At 40.5% G+C, this 24,351-nt stretch overlaps 1 protein-coding gene and 1 long non-coding RNA gene across 4 annotated transcripts in view; one reads left to right on the top strand and one right to left on the bottom strand.

The window, feature by feature from the left end:
* ERCC5 (ERCC excision repair 5, endonuclease) overlaps positions 1–21,601 on the bottom strand; it is a 30,208-nt gene extending 8,607 nt beyond the window's left edge. The window contains 11 exon segments of one of the 3 annotated variants that reach the window (NM_001427908.1): positions 554–767; positions 1,018–1,137; positions 1,488–1,732; positions 4,300–5,373; positions 5,689–5,896; positions 8,989–9,132; positions 11,323–11,383; positions 13,060–13,146; positions 13,563–13,678; positions 15,141–15,316; positions 21,091–21,601. In NM_001427908.1, the coding sequence (NP_001414837.1) occupies positions 554–767; positions 1,018–1,137; positions 1,488–1,732; positions 4,300–5,373; positions 5,689–5,896; positions 8,989–9,132; positions 11,323–11,383; positions 13,060–13,146; positions 13,563–13,678; positions 15,141–15,316; positions 21,091–21,178 (2,533 nt within the window). In that variant the 5' untranslated portion in view covers positions 21,179–21,601. 3 annotated transcript variants of the gene reach the window in all.
* Positions 20,887–24,149, top strand: LOC129136865 (uncharacterized). Its single transcript, XR_008538885.2, has 2 exons — positions 20,887–22,135; positions 23,117–24,149. It is a non-coding gene; the product is annotated as an uncharacterized LOC129136865 (long non-coding RNA).
* The last annotated feature ends 202 nt before the right edge of the window (positions 24,150–24,351 follow it).

Genomic DNA, 24,351 nt, shown 5'->3' with positions numbered 1-24,351 from the left:
CTCTCGATGCCTGAAGCGCACTCTCGATGCCTGAAGCTCACTCTCTCCTCTCCTTTACTGTTACATTTTTCTATATGGCACTTACCACCAACTGTCAAATTATGATTTATGTATCTGCTTATCATCTGTTTCTCCTACTATTTTACTCTCTGTTCTTTCCCTCTTGTTAAGAACAACTGGCATATAGGAGTCACCAAACATACATTTGTTGGATGAACAGAAGACGATCAGTGCCAGAAACCCGAATACAGGCCCAGGCGCGGCCTGCTTCCCCTCTCCACCACCTTTTGTTCACTGTGGAGATCTCGGGTAACTAGTCAAAGTTTAACTAAGTCAGTTGATTAACTACCTAAACATACTAGGACTTTAATTCCTTAATTCAAATGTTTAAAATCCTATTCCTCTATATAAGCCAAAGATCACTCGTATGAAAATTTGCATAGACCTGCAATTTCCATCAGTGCATCAAACTAGTTCCTTGGAAAGAAAACTTCCTAGGACAAACTCTGAAGGTAAGTGTCAGAAAGTAATCAAAAAGACTCTGAAGTCTTACCCAATTGATTGTGAAAGTCCACATATTGATAATATTCTACAAACTTGTTTTTATTAAAAAAGTTTCTATAGACATGCCGTGCTCCAAACAGCCAGATATCACTATCATCAGTGATGGTTCCGGAAGTCTGATCAGTCAGGTCCAGGATGGCGCACTGCGCCTCTGCTTCCATGGGAGCCTGGATGTAGGGAATGCCGAACAGGCGCAGGAGTTCCTGCAGAGTGAGGGGTACACAGTGACGCCCAGGGAAGGGCACCGCCAGGCCCTGAGCACAGGGGGAGCAGTGCCTACCACTTCATGTAATGCATTCATTCCTGCAGAGTTAGGGACACACAGTGACCCCCAGGGAAGGGCATCACCAGGCCCTGAGCACCAGGGGGCACAGTGCATACCCCCTTCATGCAGTGCATTCCCCCAGGGGTCTGAGGAAGGTGGTAAAGGAAACCCAAGCTGCCGGCACCCACCTGGCTTTCCAGGAACATCTGTCCGGTGACAGTAGCAGCGATCCGTTCTTGCTGCTGTTTTTGAGCTTTCAGTGAATTCTGCTGTGCTAAGAGGTTGCTCTCCAGAGTTTCCAACTCCTCCTATAAAATGTTTTTTCATTTATAGATTTATATTAATAATCCAAATGAGTTTTGTTTACAAAAAGCCTGCATTTAGTCTGACTGAAATTACCAATAAGCTCTTTCTCCTTAGGAAGTACTCCACTGGATGTCTAACCAAGACTCTGTAATATCTTTAGAGATTCATCACTAAACCACATGGAAAACGGAGTCTATCCCAGCCAGTAACCTACACAAAAATGAAGCCATCAGCAACCACAAGATGTACTGCAAATAGCTACTAAATACTCATCCACCAACTCCTTAAAACTCAAAACCTACTTAACCTGGCTTCCTCAGCAAGAAGTCGAAACACAATGTTACGGTATTACCAAATTAATATCTTGCCATTCATGGAGTGAATCTTCTGCATCTTCCTCAGCTTCCTGTGGCTCACCATCCACGTCGTCCCTCTCAGAGTTGTCCCTCAGGAGGCTCTCGGACTCAGCAGGGGCTTCTCCCTCCCTAGTTCCTACCAGTTCCTCTTCGCCTTGTTCTGAGGGAGGTTTGGAAGTTTCAGGGAATTCTGCTTGAAGTTCCTCATCACTAATCACACTTTGCACTTCAATGAAACTTCCTGTACCAAAATTAAAAGGTCACTTCATCTACAACCAAAACATTAAAATGATCCTGCAATCATCAAGAGCTTTCTGGAGGAACCTGAAAAATGCTACATCCTAAAAAGGAAAGATATGACTATAACAGAATACATGTAACAGTAGCGTTATTAATAAATAAATGTAATCACAAACGCCTGTAACTTCAAAACAAGCCTTTTCAATTAGGTAAACTGGCACTGTCTTTGAAAGTAGGAAACTCTCTTAAGATTTGTATATTCGCTTTATATAAATATGTTCTAAGTTAACTGACATTGTTTTAAAAATTCAAAAAGGAGAATTATCAAAGTATATAAACAATCATGGAAGTTGCTCAGTATGTTTTTATGCTATTCACACAGCACAGAATAAAGCTGTGACTAAGAAACAGTTCTTCCTCTTCCACTTCCCTTCTCTCCTCTCTTACTGTCTTTCCTTCTCCTTAAAATATATTTAATGGTTGCCTTCCTTCCCTGTAGGTGGAGAGGGCTGGCAAGGCCTGTCCAGCTGGGTTTAAGGAGACAATCGGAACAGAGGAGGGGGCTCTCAGGGACTGGGAGCTGGCACCAAGGACACAGCTGAAGCAAAGAAGAGAGCAGGGCCAAGGAGGAGGCCAGTGGGAAGGGGAGATGGTTACATATCCAGGGAGAATAAGCAGATGTAAATGTATTGAGGATAAGGGGAGCAATGTTTCTCATTGTTAGGGAAACTATAAAGAAGCAGGAGGCTAGACTGAACCCCATGGAATTGCAGATGTCAGTATAAACTCATGCATTTTAGTACAGATAGACATAGAAATAAATATAGATGTGTGTGTGCATGTATATGTATACATAAATATACTTCCTGGCACTGTTGCTGAAAGGGCCTGAGACAGTTATACCTCAGGATCCATAAGCACACTCACATCCAGCTTGTGGTGTCTAAACCCCATGCTCCACTGAAAGGAACCAGAGCTCCCTGGTGAAATGGCTGGTTCCAGGACCAGGGCAGAGAAAGTACAACATATGCCTGAAACAGCTTGGCCAGAAAGCAAGGAAAAGCTCAAAATATAATGAAAAAACTGCTGAAAGCCATTAGAAGGAGCCCCAATGGCCAAAGCTGTGATAATTTGAGTAACAAAGTAAATTATGACAGTATTGGATTATAACTCACTAAATAGGAATACAGGAGTCTACACTGATTAAAAATAATAAAAATAAATGGGGAGAAGGAAAAGATCTTCCTCATAGGAGGATGTCAAGTAATAATATATAAGGAATGATGGAGTTAGAAAAACCATCATTTGGCAACCAACGTAGTAACAAATTATTCAGGTAAACATCAATGGATGCTAACAAGTGGGTGGAAGTTTGTTCAGGAACAGCATATTTATATAGCTCCAAAAATTCCTTTTCCACAAAATACTTATTAATTACAAAAGGGAAACAGTAACATTTGAATGAAGAAAACTAGCAGATACCAGGAACAAATTGTGTGTGTGTGTGTGTGTGTGTGTGTGTGTGTGTGTGTGTGTGTGTGTGTGGTTGATTCTCTTATTCAAAGTGGCCATCATGTATGAAGTCTCTGTGAACACTAAATTAGCCAATACCGAGTCATTGCTCCTAAACATATCTATGTGCATATACACACATATGCATATATAACATATATATGAACACATTTCATATATATTATCTTAAATCCTAAAAAACCACCATCTTAATAGATTCCATTTATTTTATAAACAAGAAACAAAGTTCAAGAAACAAATTAGTGACCTGTGTGAAGCTGCCACGCTAACAGGTGCCAGAATAGGGATTCAAATCTGGTCCAACTGGCCTGGGGCCGGAGCTTCTTGCTCTCTCTCCATTGCATAATCCCCTACTGTCCCCACCCTCTGGTCATCTCTCTCAGAACACGGGAACCAGGCAGAGTGTCACCTTGCTTAACCTCAGCAGGGGACAGTGTGGCAACTCAAGCTTTTCCCCAACTCTGCAAATGTCCACAAATGACCACAAAGACATTGCGGTGAGTACTGATTTTGGAGTTATAAATAAATTTTAGTGATCAGGCAATTTTGCAAATATGGAATCTACAAATAATGAGGATCAACGGTATACATATGTATACAGATTTGGAGATATATGATATACATATAGAGGGCCACAGAGAGACCAAGAGAAATTCTAAGCTAATGTGGTAACATGCTAGCCACTGAGGTACTGGATGAAGGAACCAGTGTTTTATAATATTCTTCCAACTTTTTAAAGTTCATAATTATTTCAAAATAAAAAGTTTTTAAAAACTAGAGGGAAACTCAACTTTACCTTCCCCAAATAGGGCACTTCATGCCTTTAAAAATGATAACAAAAAGCAGAGCAACACAGGGAAGGTCAAGATTCCATGACCAGCTCTGACTCCCTGGGAAAGTCATTTCATCTTTCTTTCTACGTCTCTCGTTCCTTATCTGTAAAAAGTTAAAACGGGACTACATTAACCGATCTCTGAATTCCTACAGAGGGGAAATCCTACCGTTCCAGATTTCTACAAAAGCACAGACACGTACCATCAGATTCACTTTCTTCCGAGTCAATTTCCATTGGTTCCACGGCCTTTGGAATGGAAATTAAATCCTGGCCTGCAGATTCAGTGGTCTGCTGTTCTTGGATGGTTTCCAGAAAATTCTCATGCTCTTTAGCATTAAATGACACCACATTTTCCACATTATCTACTGCCTCTGAAGGGACACTTACTATGCTACTTGTTTCTTGCAAACTGACAGGGCCAATGACTTCAGAAGCAGAATTCGGTTTATATTTTGTTTCATCATCACTTGAAAGAAGAGAAGAATCGAATTTACTCTCATATGGGCAAAGTTCGTTCTGCTGCTCAAGCACTTCAGCATGTGTTTCATTCTTTGACACTGAATTTGTACAAGTTGGAGATGCCGGTGTCAGTTCCCTTCCATTCGGGAGCCCAGGTGCGTCACTATGTCTAACCACTGCACTCTCCAGAGGCAGCCGATCTTTTCTGTCCTTAATCATAGACTCATCACTTATCGGAAAGGCTTCAGTCCCCACGTGAACAAGTGACATTTGTTCTTTTGGAACTGAGTCTGTGGGCTCTCTCCCCTCATTAGTGCTGGCTACATGCTCCTCTGCAGAGTTCACACTAGATGACGCAAGTGTTGCAGTAAACGGTATTCCTTTTCCATCTCTCACTTTAAGTCCTTCATCACTGTTCTCGGTGGAGCTGTTTATACGCATTTCTTCTGCTCCTGGCCCTCCCGTCTGCACATCATCCCCAGCACACACTTTTACATCTTCGTCATCATCAAGAGCTCTCTGAATGGCTGAAAGAGTCCGGGGTGATATGGAGCCTTCGTCTACAGCAGCAGGTGCGTTCCTCCCACGGGCCTGCCTTCGATTTTCACTCTCCAGCTCCTCTTCTGAGCTACTTCCCAGCAGGGCAGCTTGCATAGCTAGTAAAGTTCTTGGAGAAGGAGGGGAAGCATCAGGCTCTTTCTCTGTCTTCAGTTTTTCACATGGAGATGACTTCACGTCAAAAGACATGCCGTGCATTTTGCTGGAAGAAGGAAGAGACTCTGAATCCACTTCTGCAACTGTCTTAGCTTGAATACCTTAAGAAGAATTAAAACACTTCTCACCATGCAGTTTTACAGTGTGACAATACGCTTCTAGTAAGATGGATAAGAGAACACTGGTTCTCATAAATAAGTATATACATTTTCATTTAATCGGCAACTAGGAGTTAATTCATTAGCTAATTTTAAAGTGGTTTGGCACTATAGTAGTTAATCCATTAATAGCAGTATACAGTTATTACATAAATAGAATTTCATTAATATTATCCAGGGGTGCTAGTTTATAGAATTCAGAGTCATGATATATCTTTGATTTTTTAATGTAAATATATAAATGATGGTGCCTGATACCTTTTATCAAGATGTAATGTGAAGTGTCTTCAGAGACCACTCTCCTTGACTCTACCTCCTTCAGAAAGCCCCCTTCATCTTCATACTGCCTTCGGATGTGTCCTGAATGTTGCTGATTCATTTCCTTCTGGACATGTTCTATGTGCTGGTTCAGATAGTTCTTTTTAAGCAAGCCTTTGAGTTGGTACTGTGAAAAGTCATCGGACTCCTAAAGGCAAAATAAACAAACAAAATTACTGTTTTATATTAAATACAGATAATATTACCATATTTCCACCCTTTCCCCAACAGGGAACAAAGAACAATTGGCTTTTTTCATTGATGGTAGTTTCATATTATAAAAGGTGAATAACAAGAAAAACTACAGCTTCCTTTTAAAAAAATAATCTTCGAAAGAGTTGGGCAAAAAAAAATCATGAATACTATGGCCAGGTGCGGTGGCTCATGCCTGTAATCCTAGCACTTTGGGAGGCCGAGATGGGTGGATTACCGGAGGTCAGGAGTTCGAGACCAGCCTGGCCAACGTGGTGAAACCCTGTCTCTACTAAAAATACAAAAATTAGCCGGGTGTAGTGGCAGGCGCCTGTAATCCCAGCTACCCAGGAGACTGAGGCAGGAGAATCACTTGAACCGGGGAGGCAGAGGTTGCAGTGAGCCGAGATTGTGCCATTGCACTCCAGCCTGAGGGATAAGAGCGAGACTTCCTCTCAAAAAAAAAAAAAATCATGAATACTGTTTATGATTTAATCATTATTCAATAAACATGTATTGAGCATGTAATGCATAGCAGTCACTATGACATCTGATTATGGCTTAACAATCTTCTAGAATGTAGGTAAATATGCAAGTGAAGTGTCCTGCACAACCTTATCCCATAAAAGACACAATAAATCACAGTAATCACAGTTATTAACAGTAATACTTAACATTATAAGGCATTTCCCATGGAGGGCATTTTTCTAAGTGCTTTTACATATAATACCTCATTTTATTCTCACAATCATCCTATGAAACAGATATCACCTCCATTTTATAAATGAAGAAATTGGGACTTAAAATAGGTTAGGTAACCTCCCTAGAGTCACAGGGCTAATAAGTGGTAGAGCTGGGATCAAAAGCATGTCAATTTACTATAATTGATTCTATTAACATAGTAGACAGCCCCCTCATCCTTGGGGTATGTTCCAAGACCCCCAGAGGACGCCTGAAACTGCAGAAGTACCAAACCTGATTGTCATCAATCAGAACATGTTTCTCTTCATGTCTTCCACCCCAAAATGTAATGGCTTTTCCATCTTAACTGAGCACTTATCCCACGCTGAGGTCATGACTTTTGCAGTTTATGGTACGGCAGCAAAACTAGCACCAATTTCTTTTTGCTTCTTCACAATTTCACAGATAGAAAAGTCATTTTTATGCAGATCTAAGCAACCTCAGCCAGCATACGATTTTTTTTCTTTCCTTATTAATTCAAGAACTTTCACCTTTTCATTTAAAGGAGGCACTTTACAGCTTCTCTTTGGCATATTCAAATTGCCAGCATCATACTCTTGCACTGTTGTGCCATCATTAAGTCAAATAAGAGTGACTTGAGGAGAAGCACTGCAATATCGCGACAGTCGATCTGATCACCGCGACAGCTACTCAGTGATTAACAGGCAGGAAGCATCTACAGCATGGAGATGCTAGACAAAGGGAGGATTCACGTTCCAGGCAAGATGGAGCAGGAGGGTGTGAGATTTCATCACTCTACTCAGAATGGTGTGCAACTTAAAACTTATGAATTGTTTATTTCTGAAAGTTTCCATTTAATATTTTCAGACCACAGTTTACCACAGGTCACTGAAAACTGCAGAAACCAAAACCCTGAGTAAAGTGGAACTATGGTATTATGATTATTACTACTGCTATTATTACCTACCATCACTACTATTATCAATATTACATTTGCACAACATACAGATGACACAAAGGCCCAACATGGATGACTTAGAACATCTCTATCAAAATTACAGATCCAGTAAGCTGCTACTCCACACCACCCTACAGTCCACCACTTCCAGAGACTTCATGGTTGCAGAAAGAAAATAAAGAACAGTAAATCATTAGGGACTATCTCTCTTTCTCCCATTTCCTCCTGTTATTGTTTACACAACCAAAATTCTACTTCCTCAACTGCCAACCAGAGATCCTTTCATACTCAAGAAATAAAATGCCTGATAGACAGACTGAGCCTGGATTTTTCTCCTGAAATAAAAATCAATTTACTTCTGTCCTTTGTATATCCAAAGACCCAAGAATGTCACTTCTGTGCACCTTAGTGTGTGCTACTGCACATTCTTTGTGGAAAAAACAGGGAGTGATGAGAAAAGAAATTTACCCTTCCTTTTTCATATTTCTGCTATCAATTTAAGCAATATTCAAAAATTGTAGAAAATAAAAAAACACTCCATCTATGCACTAAGGTCGATGATGCTGCAAAATTTCTATTCTGTCCTATAGTGGGTGAAAGGAGAACTACGGTAGAAATAACAGGTAGTAGCAACAGAAAGAGAAAAAGAACTCACTCACTGGCAACTAAGACAGGGAGTCATCAATAGTAACATGAATTAAGTATCAATGGTAGCATGATCAGGAGACATATTTGCTAGCACCCAACTGCACATACCACCTCCACTCTAGCTTTCTGGGCCTGCCAAGCTACAAGATGTTCCAAGGTGAAGAAGCCCCATTCACACTGTCCGGGAAGAGGACAAGGGAATGTGGAGAGCCAATGGCATCTCTAGGGCTGCAGCAGAGGAAGATATACCGGAATTTCAATTTAGAACTTATTTTTCCATTGTGATTAGATTCTATATTACTATTAGTTTTTATAGACAATGTATATTATAGGTTACAATAACTTTTATGACCTAACCTAAGAATTGAGTCAGTAAGCATCTACTGGACACATACCATGTGAAAAATACTGAGCTAGGCACTGAAAATACAGAGGTGAGCAAGATAAGCGTGTTTTGGAACTAAGAACTATAAAGTGATATTACAGGGTGCTATGAGAACAAAGACCAGGAGAAAAGACCTAGTCTTGGGTCAAAAGTCAAGAAAAACTTCTTAGAGTAAATGTCTATAGGCTCAAACGTATAAATATACGATGCTTCTTAGAATCTGAGATATAGAAATGCTGTTTACTGTTAACTGAGATATTGTATAAGTATTGCTTATCAATTTTCTCTTCTTTCTAATAAAAAGTTTTGCTGAAGTTCTTAATTCTAAGCATGAATGTACTGTTGCATATTTCACCTCTGGCATTGCTTCAAATAATGTTCTTCTGCGCTTGGTGAACTCTTTCATATCAGTCAAGATTTCATGCTTTACTTCAGGGGGCAGGCTGCTGAAGTCCTCAGACTCAATATCTATCGCTTGAGGATTATGAAAGAACTCTTCCTGTAAAGATAAAAACACAGCACCATGAAATTTACATTTCGTACACTTAGTTCTATTCACCATTAAGGATATGTATTATGTTTATATAATAAACACAGTTCTACATAATCAACAATTGGCGAAACACAGTTGCATATAATCTGTGACAGGCAACAAAGTGAGTAGGCAAATTAGGGAATGTAGCCATTCACTCTTTAATTCATTCAAAAGAAAAAAATACTTAGCAGGTACCTCTAAGGCACCAGGCACTGTTCTAGGTGCTACGGTACTGTGAGATCGGATAAGGTGCCAGATAAGGTCCCTGCTCTTAGGAGTAGAGGAGAGAAGACAATAAATAAACAAATAAATGAACAAGATAATGGTAAAGTAAAGCAGATTTATCTGATATGAGAGTGATTACATGAACAGAACGTGGAAAAAAAGATTTATTTGATAGATAAAGAAGACCCCACTAAAAAGAGGATGTGTGAGCAGGGACTTGGGAGATATCAAAGAGCCTCACTGAGGATAGAGCATTTCAGGCTGAGAGAACAGAAAATGCAAGAACCCAAGACAGAATGAGCCTTAGGAATTCAAGCAATATATATCATTCCCATAATTAAGTTAGTTTTATTTTGCTCATAACATAAGAAATGAAATTAAAAGTAAGAAATTCACAGAAGACATGGAAAAGTGTAAAACTTTTCTCAACTTTAACTCATTACCAAAAGTACTTTAAAATCCTTCATTAGTAAAAAAGATAAGCTAATACAACCTGCTGTCCTGCATGTCTGTATGTTACATGTGTACGTACCAACCAGCAAACACGTAGGACAGACCTGTCACTGCGCTCAGCATTTCCTGTGCTTTCCCTCACTAATGCTCCCATCACCCCTATCAGGAAGGCATTGATATCAATTTCGTTTTACAAAAAAAAATAAAGCCTTGGAGAATTTAATCTGTGTAAGATCACACAGCTAGTGAACAGTGGAGCCTGGACTGAAACGCAGGTCTTTTTGACCACAAGGCCCATGGTCTTAACTAAGATTGCTCTCACTAGCTGCATTAATAGCACAGCACCTCCACTACCTGAAGGATCTCGAGGTTTTAGCTCAAAAGTTTCTACCTGATAGAACAAAACCATATGAACAAACAAGAAACAGTGAATTTGGGAATCAAAAAATGCTATCTGTGACACTAAGAAACTTGAAAAATGTTTATGAAAAAAATGTATATATACAGCATAATCTCAATTTGTAAAAATGTTATTCATGAAAATATGTGTGGGACATTCTTCTTGTCTAACTCTCTGCCCCTTCCATAGGGCAGTAACTAGCTTCTGAGGAACAGGATGTGGTGGGAAGGATGCTGCACAACTTCCAAAGCTAGGTCAGAAAGGCAACAGGGCTTCTGCTTAGAACTTTCTCTTGGGATGCCCACACTGGGAATACAGTCATCATGCTGGGAAAAAGCCCAGGCCACGTGGAGAGGCCACAAGTAGGTGCTCTGGTGCTGGCCGCATGGAAGACTGGCTGACAGCCAGCATCAACCACCGCCCATGGCAGCAAGGAAGCCTCGTTAATCACTCCAGCCCCAGCTACAGACTGGCTGCATCTACACAAGAGACCCCAGAGAGAACTGCCTGGCTGAGCTCATCAACCCCTGGAACCCAGACAGATGACGATAACAAATGATGTTTCAACCACTAAGTTACACAGCGACAGATAACTAGAACATACACACATATGTGTACACATATATATGTACACATGCACATTTGATACATATATACAAATACAGACACAGGTATTCAACTATATGGGGCAGGCAAAGAATGGATGAAAATATATCGAACTGTTATTACAAGTTATTTATGAATGATATGTTTTCTATATTTTCTATGTAAGCACATATTACTATTGGTTGGTTGGTTGGTTGGTTGTAAAAGAAAAATAGCTTATTTTGAATATATAGATGTGCATAATGGCAAATTCCATATATATATATATATATATATATATACACACACGTGTGTAGGTGAGTGTGTTTTAAATACATACATGTACACATATATATGCACAACCAAAAAGTCATCTGTCTTTACTTTTTATCAGGAACTTTCACAGTTTGATATACCTCATTAATATTCATTTTCATGTCATTCACTTCAAATAACAGAATACATTCTGAATTCAAAAATGATCTAAATACCTGTAATGCTTGTTTTTGATTCATTCTTTCTTGCCATTCTTTTTCATCTTCCTCTTCTGAACTGAAAGTCAAACATACTTTTACGATATCTATGATTTTTAAGGACCCCTTACAAAAATACTTGTATGCAAGGCGCTGCTCGTTATACGGGCTACAGTGGTGAATAAAACAGCAAGATCTGTGCCACTACTGGTCTCACGGTCTGGTGGGGGACACGTGTAAGTAAGCAATTAGAGTGGGATCTAATAACTTCCACCACAAGGGAAGGGCAGGTCACTAGAGATGCAATAGGGAGTCACCTCACCCAATTTAGGAGTCACAAAAGCTTTCCAGGATCTCCTGCAATTACACTGGTTGGAGTTAGCCACGAATTAATGAGTGTAGTTGTAGGGAGTGGGAAGGTTCATGGAGAAGAGTGTTCCAGGCAAAAGAACTAAGTTGTATAACCATATAGAAACAAGGAAAAGAAAGCCTGCCTGTGGATGATGTGAAGAAAGGCAGGGATAAGACTGGAAAGTGTAATTAAGGAGTTAAAGTTTTATCCTAAAGAAATGAGAAGCTAAGCTGCGTTTGTGGCTCACGCCTGCAATCCCAGCACTTTGGGAGGCCGAGGCAGGTGGATCACTTGAGGTCAGGAGTTCGAGACCAGCCTGGACAACATGGTGAAACCTCGTCTCTACTAAAAATACAAAAAATTAGCCAGGTGTGGTGGCAGGTGCCTGTAATCCCAGCTACTCCGGAGGCTGAGGCAGGAGAATCGCTTAAACCCAGGAGGCAGGGGTTGCAGTGAGCTGAGATTGTGCCACTGCACTCCAGTCTGGGCAACAGAGACTCCATCTCAAAAAAAAAAAAAAAGAAAGAAATGAGCAGGAGAAGCTAGAAAGTGTTTTAAGTAAGGAAATGACAATATCAGATTTGGATTTTAAACAGACTATAACACAAAACAGAGACTGGGCTTGGTGGGAGGAGCTATTACTAAAAGGGTATGATCAAAGACAAAGACAGAAAGAAGTTTAAAAGCTAATAATGTAACCTGGAGAAAAAACGACAGTGGTAGCAATGGAGACAAATAGAAGTGAGCTGATACAAAAGCTAAGTTGTCTCTTGGGAACTCCTGGGAAAGGAAGAGGTGGAGGGAAGGACAGGGGACAAAGGCAAACTGCCAAGCTTCCGGTTCTCCACCTTCACTTCAAACACAGAAACCACCAACCATTAAGACAGAGACAGAGGAAGTGGAGTCCACAGAGAGGCTGAGCAGAAAGCGCCAGAGAGATGCCGGGGGAGCGGGGCAGTGTGGCATGGTGTTTAGCGCAGAGAAGTCGAGCACACTAAGACGTGCAAAGCGTCTGCTAGATATACAACAAGAATGTCATGGGTTGTGGTATTTTAGCATCATGGTGAGAGAGACCATATTGGATTGAAAAGCAGCTAGAGACAGCATGTGTAAGCAAAGTGTAAGCAAAACTAAAATTCATGCCTTGGAGAATTTAGAATCCACAGCCCTGGCAGAGGTTCTTTAGAATGAAGAGGAATAAGAATCATGAATCACCAAAACACAAAGATTAGTAAATAAAAAATTTAGTCTTTGAAAAATATTCTGAAAGGTATAGAGCATGCCTATTTCAGATGCATTAAGAAATGTTCACATGCCTTATCGTGTAGATAACACATCAAGGTTTAAATGTGTCTGAATGTAGCAATGACTAAAATAATATTCTTAAATAGTTAAACATTTACCTGTGTTTTTCTTCCTCTTGTAAAGGAGGCAAAACATAGATGTCGTTTTCTCTTCGAACTTGCGTAAGACTGGGTAGTGCTTCATCTCTGGAAAGTACACAAATCTTTAAACAGATTATGCAGACCCTGCTCAGGATGGTGAACAGGGACCTGACCTGGCTGCTCTCAGGCCACTGCTGTGGAAAATAAATGCAGCCGAGAGAAAGGAAGGAACCGTGGCGGGGCTGCTCACCTAGAGTCAAGAAGAGCATAATCAAAGTAAAAAGTGTACACGACGCAACACGACAGCTTTTTTTTCTCATTAGCAAAGTTGATTCTCACAGAACGGAGAATTGCCACAACTCCAAATTACCAGGTCAAATGGCAGCCTACTTGTCTCATTTCACTCTCTATTTTCTGTTGAGAGTCAAAATTAGATAGGGAAAGAGAATCGCAGGAAATCAAGACAAAAATCACACTTTTTTAAAACTTCATCTCTAACACGACTATAATTTTCCTCTTGCCTTTTGCTTCTGAAGGCAGTTTTGATGGCTTGTCTTTTCAAAAATGTTTTCAGAAGCTTCTCTGTCGTTTTCCTGGAGTCACTGGACGCTAAGTCCTTTCTCTGCCTTCTCTTCACCTATGAGAAGAAAGGATGTAAGATCTCACTTCAGGATATTAGACCACTGGAAACATTGCTGTGATTTATTTTCCAGAGAATTTGGTTTGTCTGAGTTTTCAGACTATGGCTGCTTTAGCATTTCCTCCTAATTGCCATATCAGTGTATATCTTCAGGTTGCTGCTACGTAAAGGACACCCAGAGTTTCCGTCTATTACTTAATGGGCTACTACACAATATATTTGGGAAACTTAATTTACTTTCAGTTTCTTTTAAATGTCTTTTAATATGCCCAAGAAGTGGAAAGCTTAAATGCTTCCCAAAAGAAATTATTTGTTTATTCTATAAAATGTCACAGTGACACCAAAAACAATTTCTAATATTGCTTTTTATAAACATGCATTACTTACATGTAATTCTGCTCTTCAATATTCAAGATTATATATCATAAGAAATTCTAAAATGTATAGAAATATCTTGTAAGAAATGTTCAAGTAGTGACAAATGGATAGTCCCTGTGCTTATGGCTGAACATCGGATAAAAATAACCAAGATATTCTCTTTTCCTCTCTAATCCTTCCACAAAGTACCTGATTTACAGTATGCCTTGGGCAACTGAAAACTGCAACATTCAAGACTAGACACTCTTACTGAGGCAACAAAGGTCCCCCAGCATTTATAAATGCTTTTTATTTTTATCCTATATCCTTACTTTTATCCTATATCCTCACTTAGAGAGTATCTGGTATGATTACAAAGTCATCATTTCATTACTTTGGTATTTTCAACAAATAAAAGTCATATATCCAAATGGGTGCTGTCATTTGGACTGTTTAAACATTATTTTATGTCATTTTTTTAGAGATGGGGTCTCCCTGTGTTGCCCAGGCTGGACTTGGGCTCAAGCAATCCTCCTGCCCCCGGCCTTCCAAAAGCATTTTTTAAAACTACTTCCAGAACAATAAAGCAGCAACTCATTCTGACTCTTCTATATCATGGTCAATTTCCTTCCTAGATAATCCACTTTAGTCACCACTTGGCACCACATAACATTGCTTACTCCTAAAATCCAATTCCCCTTAAAAGAAGGCTTGCTATCACAGAGGATACTTGATCTCAGATTCAGGGAGGCACTTCCCAAAGAGGGTTTCCACAGTGTTCTGAGTGATGGCCGCATCCTTGAAATAAATATAGAACACCTAACAAGATCCTCTAAAGGGAAAACTCTCAATAGCAAGGTTTTTAGTAGTGAGTTTTATTTAAAAGTTAAATTTTATCATTGTATCCATGATGAACTCTCATAAAACTTTTTAAAAGAAAAATTAATTGTTCAAGATAAAAAAGTAGATGTAATTAAGTATGTGTCAAAATAAGTCTGTTTCTAAAATTCTAAAGAGAAAACAAAAATTTTATGTGAATTTTTCTAAGAATGCAGAAAGAAAAAAATTATTTGACACTTACTAAAAACTATATGACACTTACCAAAGTCTGTTTCTTCAATAGTGGAGCATCCCCATCAAACACAAAAATAGGACGAATTCGAAAAAATAAGAGTTTGCAGAGCCGATGAAACAAAGTGAGAAGATGAGGATTTTCTATTGAGTTCCCGTGGCGATCCCGGACTCCTTTAAGTGCTTGGTTTAACCAAATGCTAATATCTGGGAGAATTGTTAATGGAAAAAACTCCGGGATTTTTCTCTTCATCCTCACAACTTCAATTTCCTAATAACTGATATTATCCAAACGTTGAACACTAAATACTTATCACTATTCATTTAAAATCGAAAAACATTTAGCTCTCATGGGATCTACCTAAAGTCAGTTAACTTTTAGTTGAGCTCTTGTTACCCCTATTCACATATTGCATTTTAAAATCATACAAAGACAGACATATCCTTTTAAGAAGTCTCATTGCAAAGAATTGCTTCTTTAAAAAAAAATAAGTGATTGCTAAAGAATTTTCATGAATTAGCACAAATTTTCTGGAGGACAATTTGACAATTCATAGTGAAAAAAACTTTTTAAAACTTTGCAGTCTATTTTACCACTTCCAGACATTGATCCTCAGAAAATCATCATGGATACATAATGAGAGTTATTTACAGAATGCTTGTTTATAATCATGAAAATATAAAAATCAACTTAAAAGTTTTCCAGCAGGTCTTTTTAAAAAACTAATCATAGGCCGGGTGCGGTGGCTCACACCTGTAATCCCAGCACTTTGGGAGGCCGAGGCAGGTGGATCACGAGATCAAGAGATCGAGACCATCCTGGCCAACATGGTGAAACCCCATCTCTACTAAAAATACAAAAATTGGCTGGGCATGGTGGTGCGCAACTGTAGTCCCAGCTACTCAGGAGGCTGAGGCAGGAGAATCGCTTGAACCCAGGAGGCAGAGGTTGCAGTGAGCCGAGATCGCGCCACTGCACTCCAGCCTGGTGACAGAGCAAGACTCCGTCTCAAAAAAGAAAAACTAATTATGGCAGACCTATTTGCTGGAATACCAAAAAGCCCTTAAAAATGGAAGTTGCAGGAGCATGTGTGATAAGGAAGATAGTCATTAAATATTATTAAAGATAGTAAAACAGGCTATAAAACCATATAAAGTATAACTCCATTTTCTGATACAGTATATATGTTAAATATAAAAAACTAGAAGTTTCACACACCAAAATATTAAAGTAGATATTATGTCTGCTGAGATTAAAGAAAATTTATATTTTCATCTTGAAGTTTTCTTATATTTTTAAATTTTTCTAAAAAGTGCTTCTCAAAAAATGTTATATTTGTCCAAAAGAAAGAGTGACACCGCACTCTGCTGGTTTTCCTGCTCTCAGACTCTTTGCCAGCTCCTGTAACACTGTTAAAGTATTCACTTCATCAGTGATCTTTCTCAGGCCCTCTTCTTTCCTCCTGTCTGAACTATCAACCTCCACTCCCCTCCACATACACCACGCCCTGACTCCATGTATATGTCTGCCCAGAGCACGCTCCTGACCCCAGAACAGAGAGCCCAGATGACATCTCTACCCCATACCTCCTAGACATTTCAAACTTAACATGATCAAAACTGAACTCCATGTCTTCTCCACTCAGCTGCTCATGCCCCCATCTCAGGGAATGTCCCTGCCATTCACCCGAGCCAGAATGCTGGGCATCACCACCTATAGCTATTACCAGGTCTATCAATTCTACCTTCTAATGTATCTTGAAGGTATATACTAGATTTCACCAACGTGTCTTTGGTGAAAACCCTCCAAAGCTTCCCACTGCCTTCAAGATACTATCTAAAACTTCTTCTCCTGGTCTAGGAAGCCTTGAATGATCTGGCCTCTGCTCACTTCCTGCTACTGGGCTTTCCTCAAACCCGGAAATCACTAAGCTCCTTCCTGCCTCCAGGTTCTTCTCACATGCTGCTTCCTCTGCCTGAAACAGTTTCTCCCTCTCTCCGCCTAGTTCTCTCCTACTCTAAGGTCTCAGTCCAGGGGTCCCCTCCTCAGTCCAGATGGAGACCTCCTCCTTGTATACATTCCTATTTTAAAAATATATTGAGGCCGAGCGCGGTAGCTCACACTTGTAATCCCAGCACTTTCGGAGGCCAAGGCGGGCAGACCACCTGAGGTCAGGAGATCGAGACCATCCTGGCCAAAATGGTGAAATCCTGTCTCTACTAAAAATACAAAAATTAGCCAGGCATGGTGGCGTGTGCCTATAAGGCTGAGGCAGGAGAATCGACTGAACCCGGGAGGCGAAGGTTGCAGTGAGCCAAGATCACGCCACTGCACTCGAGCCTGCGTGACAGAGGGAGACTCTGTCTCAAAAAAAACAAAAAGAAAAAAAAAAAAAAAACAGAGAGAAACCTGGACTGATGCTAATATTTGCAGGTAAATTTCTAACACAGGGAAAGAACATTGAAGGGGCCACCTATCACGTTATTTCTGTTTTTATTATATGGCAGCAATTTTTCTATGCACTGGCATATCCAGTGCACTGAACAAAACACAGTATTGGCCCTATGGAGTTTATAATCTAGCAGGGAAAAAACCCAGCCTGTGTGCTCCATGGCTTGCCCAGGCAATTTGTGCACTGCACTCCCTTTCACAGGGACTCTTATACACAATAAATATCTGCTATTAAATAAGTTGAACAGTTTACTATTTAAATGAATGTACACTGCCTAACTTTTACTAACATAAAAAAAATGTAGGTCCATCAACAATTAACTTACAAAACACTATGTAACAAAATACCTAGTGGAAAGCAAGCTACTGCTATGCTTATTTCTATAATATTTAGCAATACCATGGGCCAGGCATATCCAAGACCCTAGGGATATGCACCAAACAATTCAGCCATGAACAAAACAGAGACGGTCCCTATCTCCAGGAAGCCAGTGCAGCAGGACAAAAGGAATGGCAAGAGGTGATACGACCACTGGGAAGTTTCTAGAACATGATTTAAGGATAACTTTGATGAACATGTGAAGAACAGATTATAAGGAAACCAGTTCTAAAATGAGTTACAATAGCCCGAGTTAACGCAGACAGTAGTGGTGGAGACCATGAGAAGAGATCGGATAAAAGATACATTTCAGAGGTAGAACTTGGTGTTGATGTGCATCTGTCTTGTATTACATCGATGTTTCTGCTTGCTACAAGTATAGTCTGGAAAAGCCATGAAGCTCACTATTACATAGGATTAAATTAGTTTCTACTTGGCCCACTACTTTAAACTTTAACTTCAGTGAGGAAATCTAGTTTCAGATCAGTGGCTCTCATCCCTGCTATCCATTAGAATAGGATATGAAGCTTCTGAAACATATGGATTATTAAACCCCATGGGCCTAAAATTCTAAATCATAGAGACTGAGGTAGGTCTTCTTTTATTTTTTATTTTTCAATTAACTACAGGTAGTGCCAATTCTCAGCTAGGGTTGAGAATTTTGGCTTGAATTCTTAGAGATGAAATATGTAAAATTAGATGACCTGAAAATATTCACATAAATTGTTAGACAAGAAATATGAAAAATGAGACAATCTGAAAATATTTGTATAATTTGACTTGTCTAATTTCAGTAAGTTTATATACGCAAAATTAAAGTTCTGCGGACAGAAAAGTTAAAATCTGCAGCAAAGCCAAAAATCACTTCAGGTATAAGACCCAAAGACCAATAACATTTCAATACAAAAAATAAGTTTCTTTAGTTCTTTAGTTAGGTGACTTAAAAATCTCCATTAGTATACATAGCCTAAAGAGATGGTAATATCTTGCTAATACACTTAAACGCATATTACAAACATTAAAATCTGTAAGAGACAAAAGTTTAACTTAATTCTGCATTATTTGACACAGATATTTAGACTGTATAAATAAGACACTAAGCTATATAGATGGTTTAAAGACCAAACAATTTAGTATAGAGATACAAGAGTAAATTATGAAACTAGTATAATAACGGGTAAGTTTGTCATTAACAAACAATACAATAAAATCTAAATAATTTCAGGTGTCTGAATTCCCGTGAAAATGAAATAAAGCAAAACCGAGTGTAGAACAAGTAATCAGATATACTCCTTTGACATAAACGAGGTTATTATAAATATATGAGGTTGTCATTATGACTAGAATGTCTTTCACAGTCCTCTTTATTTATTTATTCAGAGACAGACATGAACACGGCTCATTGCAGCCTTGACCGCCTGGGCCCAAGCAATCTTCCTGCCTCAGCCTTCCGTGTAGCTGGGACCAAAGGTGCAGGCCACCACGTCCAGCTAATTTTTTGACTGTGTGTAGAGACAGGGGTTCACTATGTTGCCCAGGCTGGTCTTGAACCCCTGGGCTCAAATGATCCTCCTGCCTTGACCTCCCAAAGTGCTGGGATGACAGGCGTAAGCCACTGAGCCTGGCCACAGTCCTCTTTAGTAATTCTTCACAAGGGCTGCTACATAAAATGATCTAAATCTTTGCTGAAGTTTTAAGGGTTCTTGTCACTGAAAACTAACCTTTACCCTTTATTTCTGAGAAAATCTTTAGACTGCAATGATAATAACGAACAGCTTGAGGGCAGCAACAGCGCATGTGCTCTAAAAAACAAAAAACAAAACAAAACAAAAATCCTTTGGCTTTCCCCAATTCAAAGTACCCTGTATAAAAACTTTTAAGCCAAAAATCAATTACAGATGTATTTAAAGATTATTCACTTGCAAAAAATGATAACAATCTGATTATGTTTTAAAACTTATCAACGTCGTTTTATTTATAAGTTTTGTACCTATTGAAGAATTAGGGCTCCACAGTCAGGGATTCCTTTGCTGAACGCCCACACATTCTTGCACTCCATTTCCCGTCCCCAATCCCCCCGCAATCATTTACAGGACTCTTTCTTTCCACAAGCCCACAAGCCCCTAGACTCATAGATCCCCATTTAGGAAATTGGTGTAAGGTATCACCAGATTCTGAGCCAGAATAGATACTCAAAAAAAAAAAAAAAAAAATGACTACATAACAAAGAAAAAGATAAAAATTTCAAAAGCAATATCACGTTTTGCTAATGAAAAAAGAATTTAATTCCAATGACAAACAAAACCAGCCAAACATGTATAGAAACAATAGTCCTTAAAAAGTCAATTTAAAAAATGGGTAAAACACCTGTCCACACTATCCTTCCTCTAAGAAACACAAATGGGGCAAGACTCAAGCAAAACTAATCGTCGAAGTCTACTCTTCTCTCCTTACTGACCTCCCGGACAGGATAATAACTTTAAGATTTACTGTATTAATCGCGCTAAACTTCTCTCATGTAGGTAATTTCTTTATTCCTCATTCCAATCCTGTGTGTAGATACTATCACCACCTCTACTTTGCAGATGAGAGAACTAAAGCAGAGAGGAACGTAAAGCACTGCCACAAAGTGACAAACCAGGATGCACAGGCCGCTAAGACTGCAAAGCTGGGGAAAGCAGACAGGGCGGCCCGCCTCATCACCCGATTCCGCACTCAACCTACCACGGATCAAAAATATTTGCGATGGAAAAAAATAAATAAATAAAACATACCAATAAAAACTACAAAAAATTTTAAAATACAGTATAACAACTATTTACAGATCACTTACATTGCATTCGGCATTGCAAGTAAGCTAGAAACGATTTAAAAGATTACGGAAGTGGGTAGTTTATATGCAAATACCACGCCATTATATAAGGGAGTTGAAGGAACTTGAACATCGTGGTATACGGAGGAGGGGCTGGAACCAAAGCCCCGGGGATACCGAGGGACGACTGTACTTAAAAAACCTAGTGACAGAGATTCTATAGCGACCCCGACCCAAGACCATCATCCTGCAGATGCCACTGTGCCCAAGGCAGAGCCCCGCGAGGAATCCAGCCCCGAATCCCTGCACCCCAAGTCCCAACGCGGCGTTAAGGATACCAACAGCCAGGATCTTCCCTTCCAGCGCCTCGGGGCTGACCTGCCGCCCGGAGCACTCCAGCAGCTTCCAGAGCCCCTGGACCCCCATGAGGCGGCTGCGTCCTAAGAGCAGACCCCGACAACTTCTACTCTAATTCTTCCACGACGGGCTGCACCGCCGCCTAGGACCCCGGGAGGAAGCCCTCCCTGCTCCTACACAACAAAGATGGCAAATAATACAGAAGCCACGGTTTTCCAGTGGGGGACGGCACTAATGGGAGCGCATTAAAGCGGAGAGACTCCGGCTGCAACACGTCTCAGCAGCTGTCACCGCCTCCCGGAAGAAAGACAGGTCCAGAGAATGGCCGTTGGCGGGGGCAGGGCGTCGCCTCGCCCAGCGCTTAGGCCCAAACGTCTTCGCCGCTAATGGAAGACCGGGGTGCAAGGGCCACGCAGGCGACGGAAACAGCCAGAAGATGTCCCTGCGACACCTCTCGCCTTCGCTGGTGGGTCCGCAAACCCACGAAAAATGGGCCCGCTCGGTTTCCGTCTAATACGACGCTCAGGGCGGAAGCCCCGCCTCCGCACATGACGTATATTTTCTGCGCTTGCAGCACTCCGGAAGTGAGAAGTTTAGCCCCAGTGTTGATCCCTTGGTGGTTACTTGCTTCCGCCACGCTGGCATCCTGAAGGCGTTAAGCATTAAAACAATGTGCAAAAGTGCCTTCTTGGAGGGGTAACGGGCTTTTGTTTTTGTTTGAGACAGGGTCTCACGCTGTCGCCCATACTGGAGTCTAGTGGCGCGTTCGTAGCTCACTGCAGCCTGGAACTCCTGCTGTCCGAGCTCAAGCGACTCTCCCATCTCAGCCTCTCAAGTAGCTGGGACCGCAGGTGCGCACCACTATGCTTGGCGAATTATTTTTTTAGAAATGAGGTGTCCCTGTGTTGCCCAGGCTGGGAGCTATTTTCTGCACGCTTTTTTAGTATCGGTTTCTACCTTTGCGCCGCCATGTGTGAAGATACTTAACACGAAGTGTTGTTTTACACGTGAAGAGACAACCAAAAGGTGGATGCCTTCTTGGTTTTGTACTATTTATTTATATGCTAGCACGTAGTAACTAAAGAATAATAAAATTTAAAGCCTGTGAAGATGTTGGGGTCCCAAAATTACTAAGCAAAAGGGAAAAGTCAAGCTGGGAACTGCTCAGGGCAAAACCTGCCTCCCATTTTAGTCAGTCATCCTTCTGCTCGCTGAGATAGATGCATATTCTGATTGTCTCCTTTGGAAAGGCTTATCAGAAACTCGTATGCAGCCATTTGTCTCTCATCTACCTGTGACCTAGAAGCCCTTCGTGCTTCCGAGTTGTCCCCACCTTTCTGGAAGGAACCAGTGTACTTACATATGTTGATTGATGTCTCCTGTCTCCCTAAAATGTATAAAACCAATCTGTGCCCCGACCACCTTGGGCACATGTCATCTGGACTTCCTGGGGCTGTGTCACAGGTGCGCCTCCTTAACGTTGGCAAAATAAACTTTCTAAATTAACTGAGACCTGTCCCAAATTTTGGGGGTTCACAAGCCTTAATCCTTGACATACAGTTTAGTTTTCTTCAGCATCTAAAATTTATAATGCCGCGGCTTGTAGATCAGAAAGGACTAGAAATCAATTAACAGAGTAACCCCAGAAAAGGCCACAGCTCTGGAACCCTCAGGCCAAGATTCAAATCCCCGCATCGTGCCTCACTATGGTGTTTAGCATTCCTGAAGTCACATTTGTTCAGAATTTGTGTCTCCATCAGTAATCAGGGCATAAAACCAACCTTGCAGACTTTAGTAAGTATTCAAGGTGTTACATGCAACGCACTTAGCACTAGTAACTACTCAATAAAGGATAGTATTAGCATCCATATTTGTTCAAATTGGAACTAAATTTAAACTCAGTGAAAAGGCTGACTTAAGGGAGCAGGCAATTTTTTAAAGACTTCTTTATAACAGAAGTGTATGGGAAATTGATTTTTATTTTTTTACTTTTTATTTTTTTGACAGGGTCTCAATCTGTCGCCCAGGCTGGAGTGCAGTAGTGCAGTCTCAGTTTACTGCAACTTCCACCTCTCAGGCTCAAGTGATGCTCCTGCCTCAGCCTCCCGAGTAGTTGAGATTACAGGCCCCCATCACCACGCCCTGATTTTTTTTTTTTTTTGAGACAGGGTCTTGCTTTGTTGCCCAAACTGGTCTCAAACAATCCTCCTGCCTCAGTCTCCCAAAGTGCTGGAGTTAGAGACATGAGCCACCGTGCTCCGTGGAGAAATCCATTTTTAGCAAAACCACTTCAATGCTCAATAAGATGGTTCACAGTGGCCATGTTTGGTTGACCTAGTCACAACTAATTTGCTACAGGAATAATCCTGACAAAGTGTTTTTTGCATTTCCTCCATATGTTAAGTAATCCCCAGAAACTGTTCCCAGTTGTTATTTTACTGATAGTAATATAACTGCCTGTTCAGTATTTGTCTCTTCCCCATGGTAAACTGGAAACTTACTGAAACGAAGAACGGTTTTGTTGACTGCTATATCCCCCGATCCTGGCACTTAGCAGTTCTGTAAATATTGCCTAAATGACCTCTTAAGCCTCTAGTCTAAAGCTCTCCAGTGCACCTTGCAGTCTGCTGAAAGAATCTGCTTGGAGGTTAGGCTGATAATTCATTCAGATCTCATCTGAGCCATATGTTGCCTTGTGTTATGGTCTGAATTCTGTCCTCCAAAATTCATCTGTGGAAGCCTGAGTACCTCAGAATGTGACTCTCTGAAGACACAGCATTTAAAAATGATTAAATTGAAATGAGGCCATTAGGATAGGCCCTAAATCCAGTTTGACTGGTGTCTTTGTAGAAAGACGAAATTGGGCCACAGGGAGAGACTCCAGGGATGATAGGCACAGAGGAAAGGCCTTGTGAGGACACAGTGAGAAGGCGGCCCTCTGCAGGTGAAGGAGACAGGCCTCAGAAGAAACCAAACCTGCCTGCTCCTGGACTTCTAGTTTCCAGAACCATGAGAAAATAAATATCTGTTGTTTATGCCACCCTGTCTGTGGTGTTTTGTTACGGTATCCCTCAGAAACTAAGACACTGTGATCCTAGGCAGGTTTCTTCACCAGTGAAAGCCTCAGTTTCTGCCAGTAAAATTAGAATGCCACCAACATCTTGTTCTTGTTGTTGCTGAGCTATTTAAGAACTGACCTGGTAATGGTGTATAATTTAGTTTGTTGAGTGAATCGCTGGTAC

This window comes from Pan troglodytes, chromosome 14, assembly GCF_028858775.2.
Source record: "Pan troglodytes isolate AG18354 chromosome 14, NHGRI_mPanTro3-v2.0_pri, whole genome shotgun sequence".
Classification (NCBI taxonomy): Eukaryota; Metazoa; Chordata; class Mammalia; order Primates; family Hominidae; genus Pan; species Pan troglodytes.
This window is presented reverse-complemented; position numbering and strand designations above follow the sequence as displayed.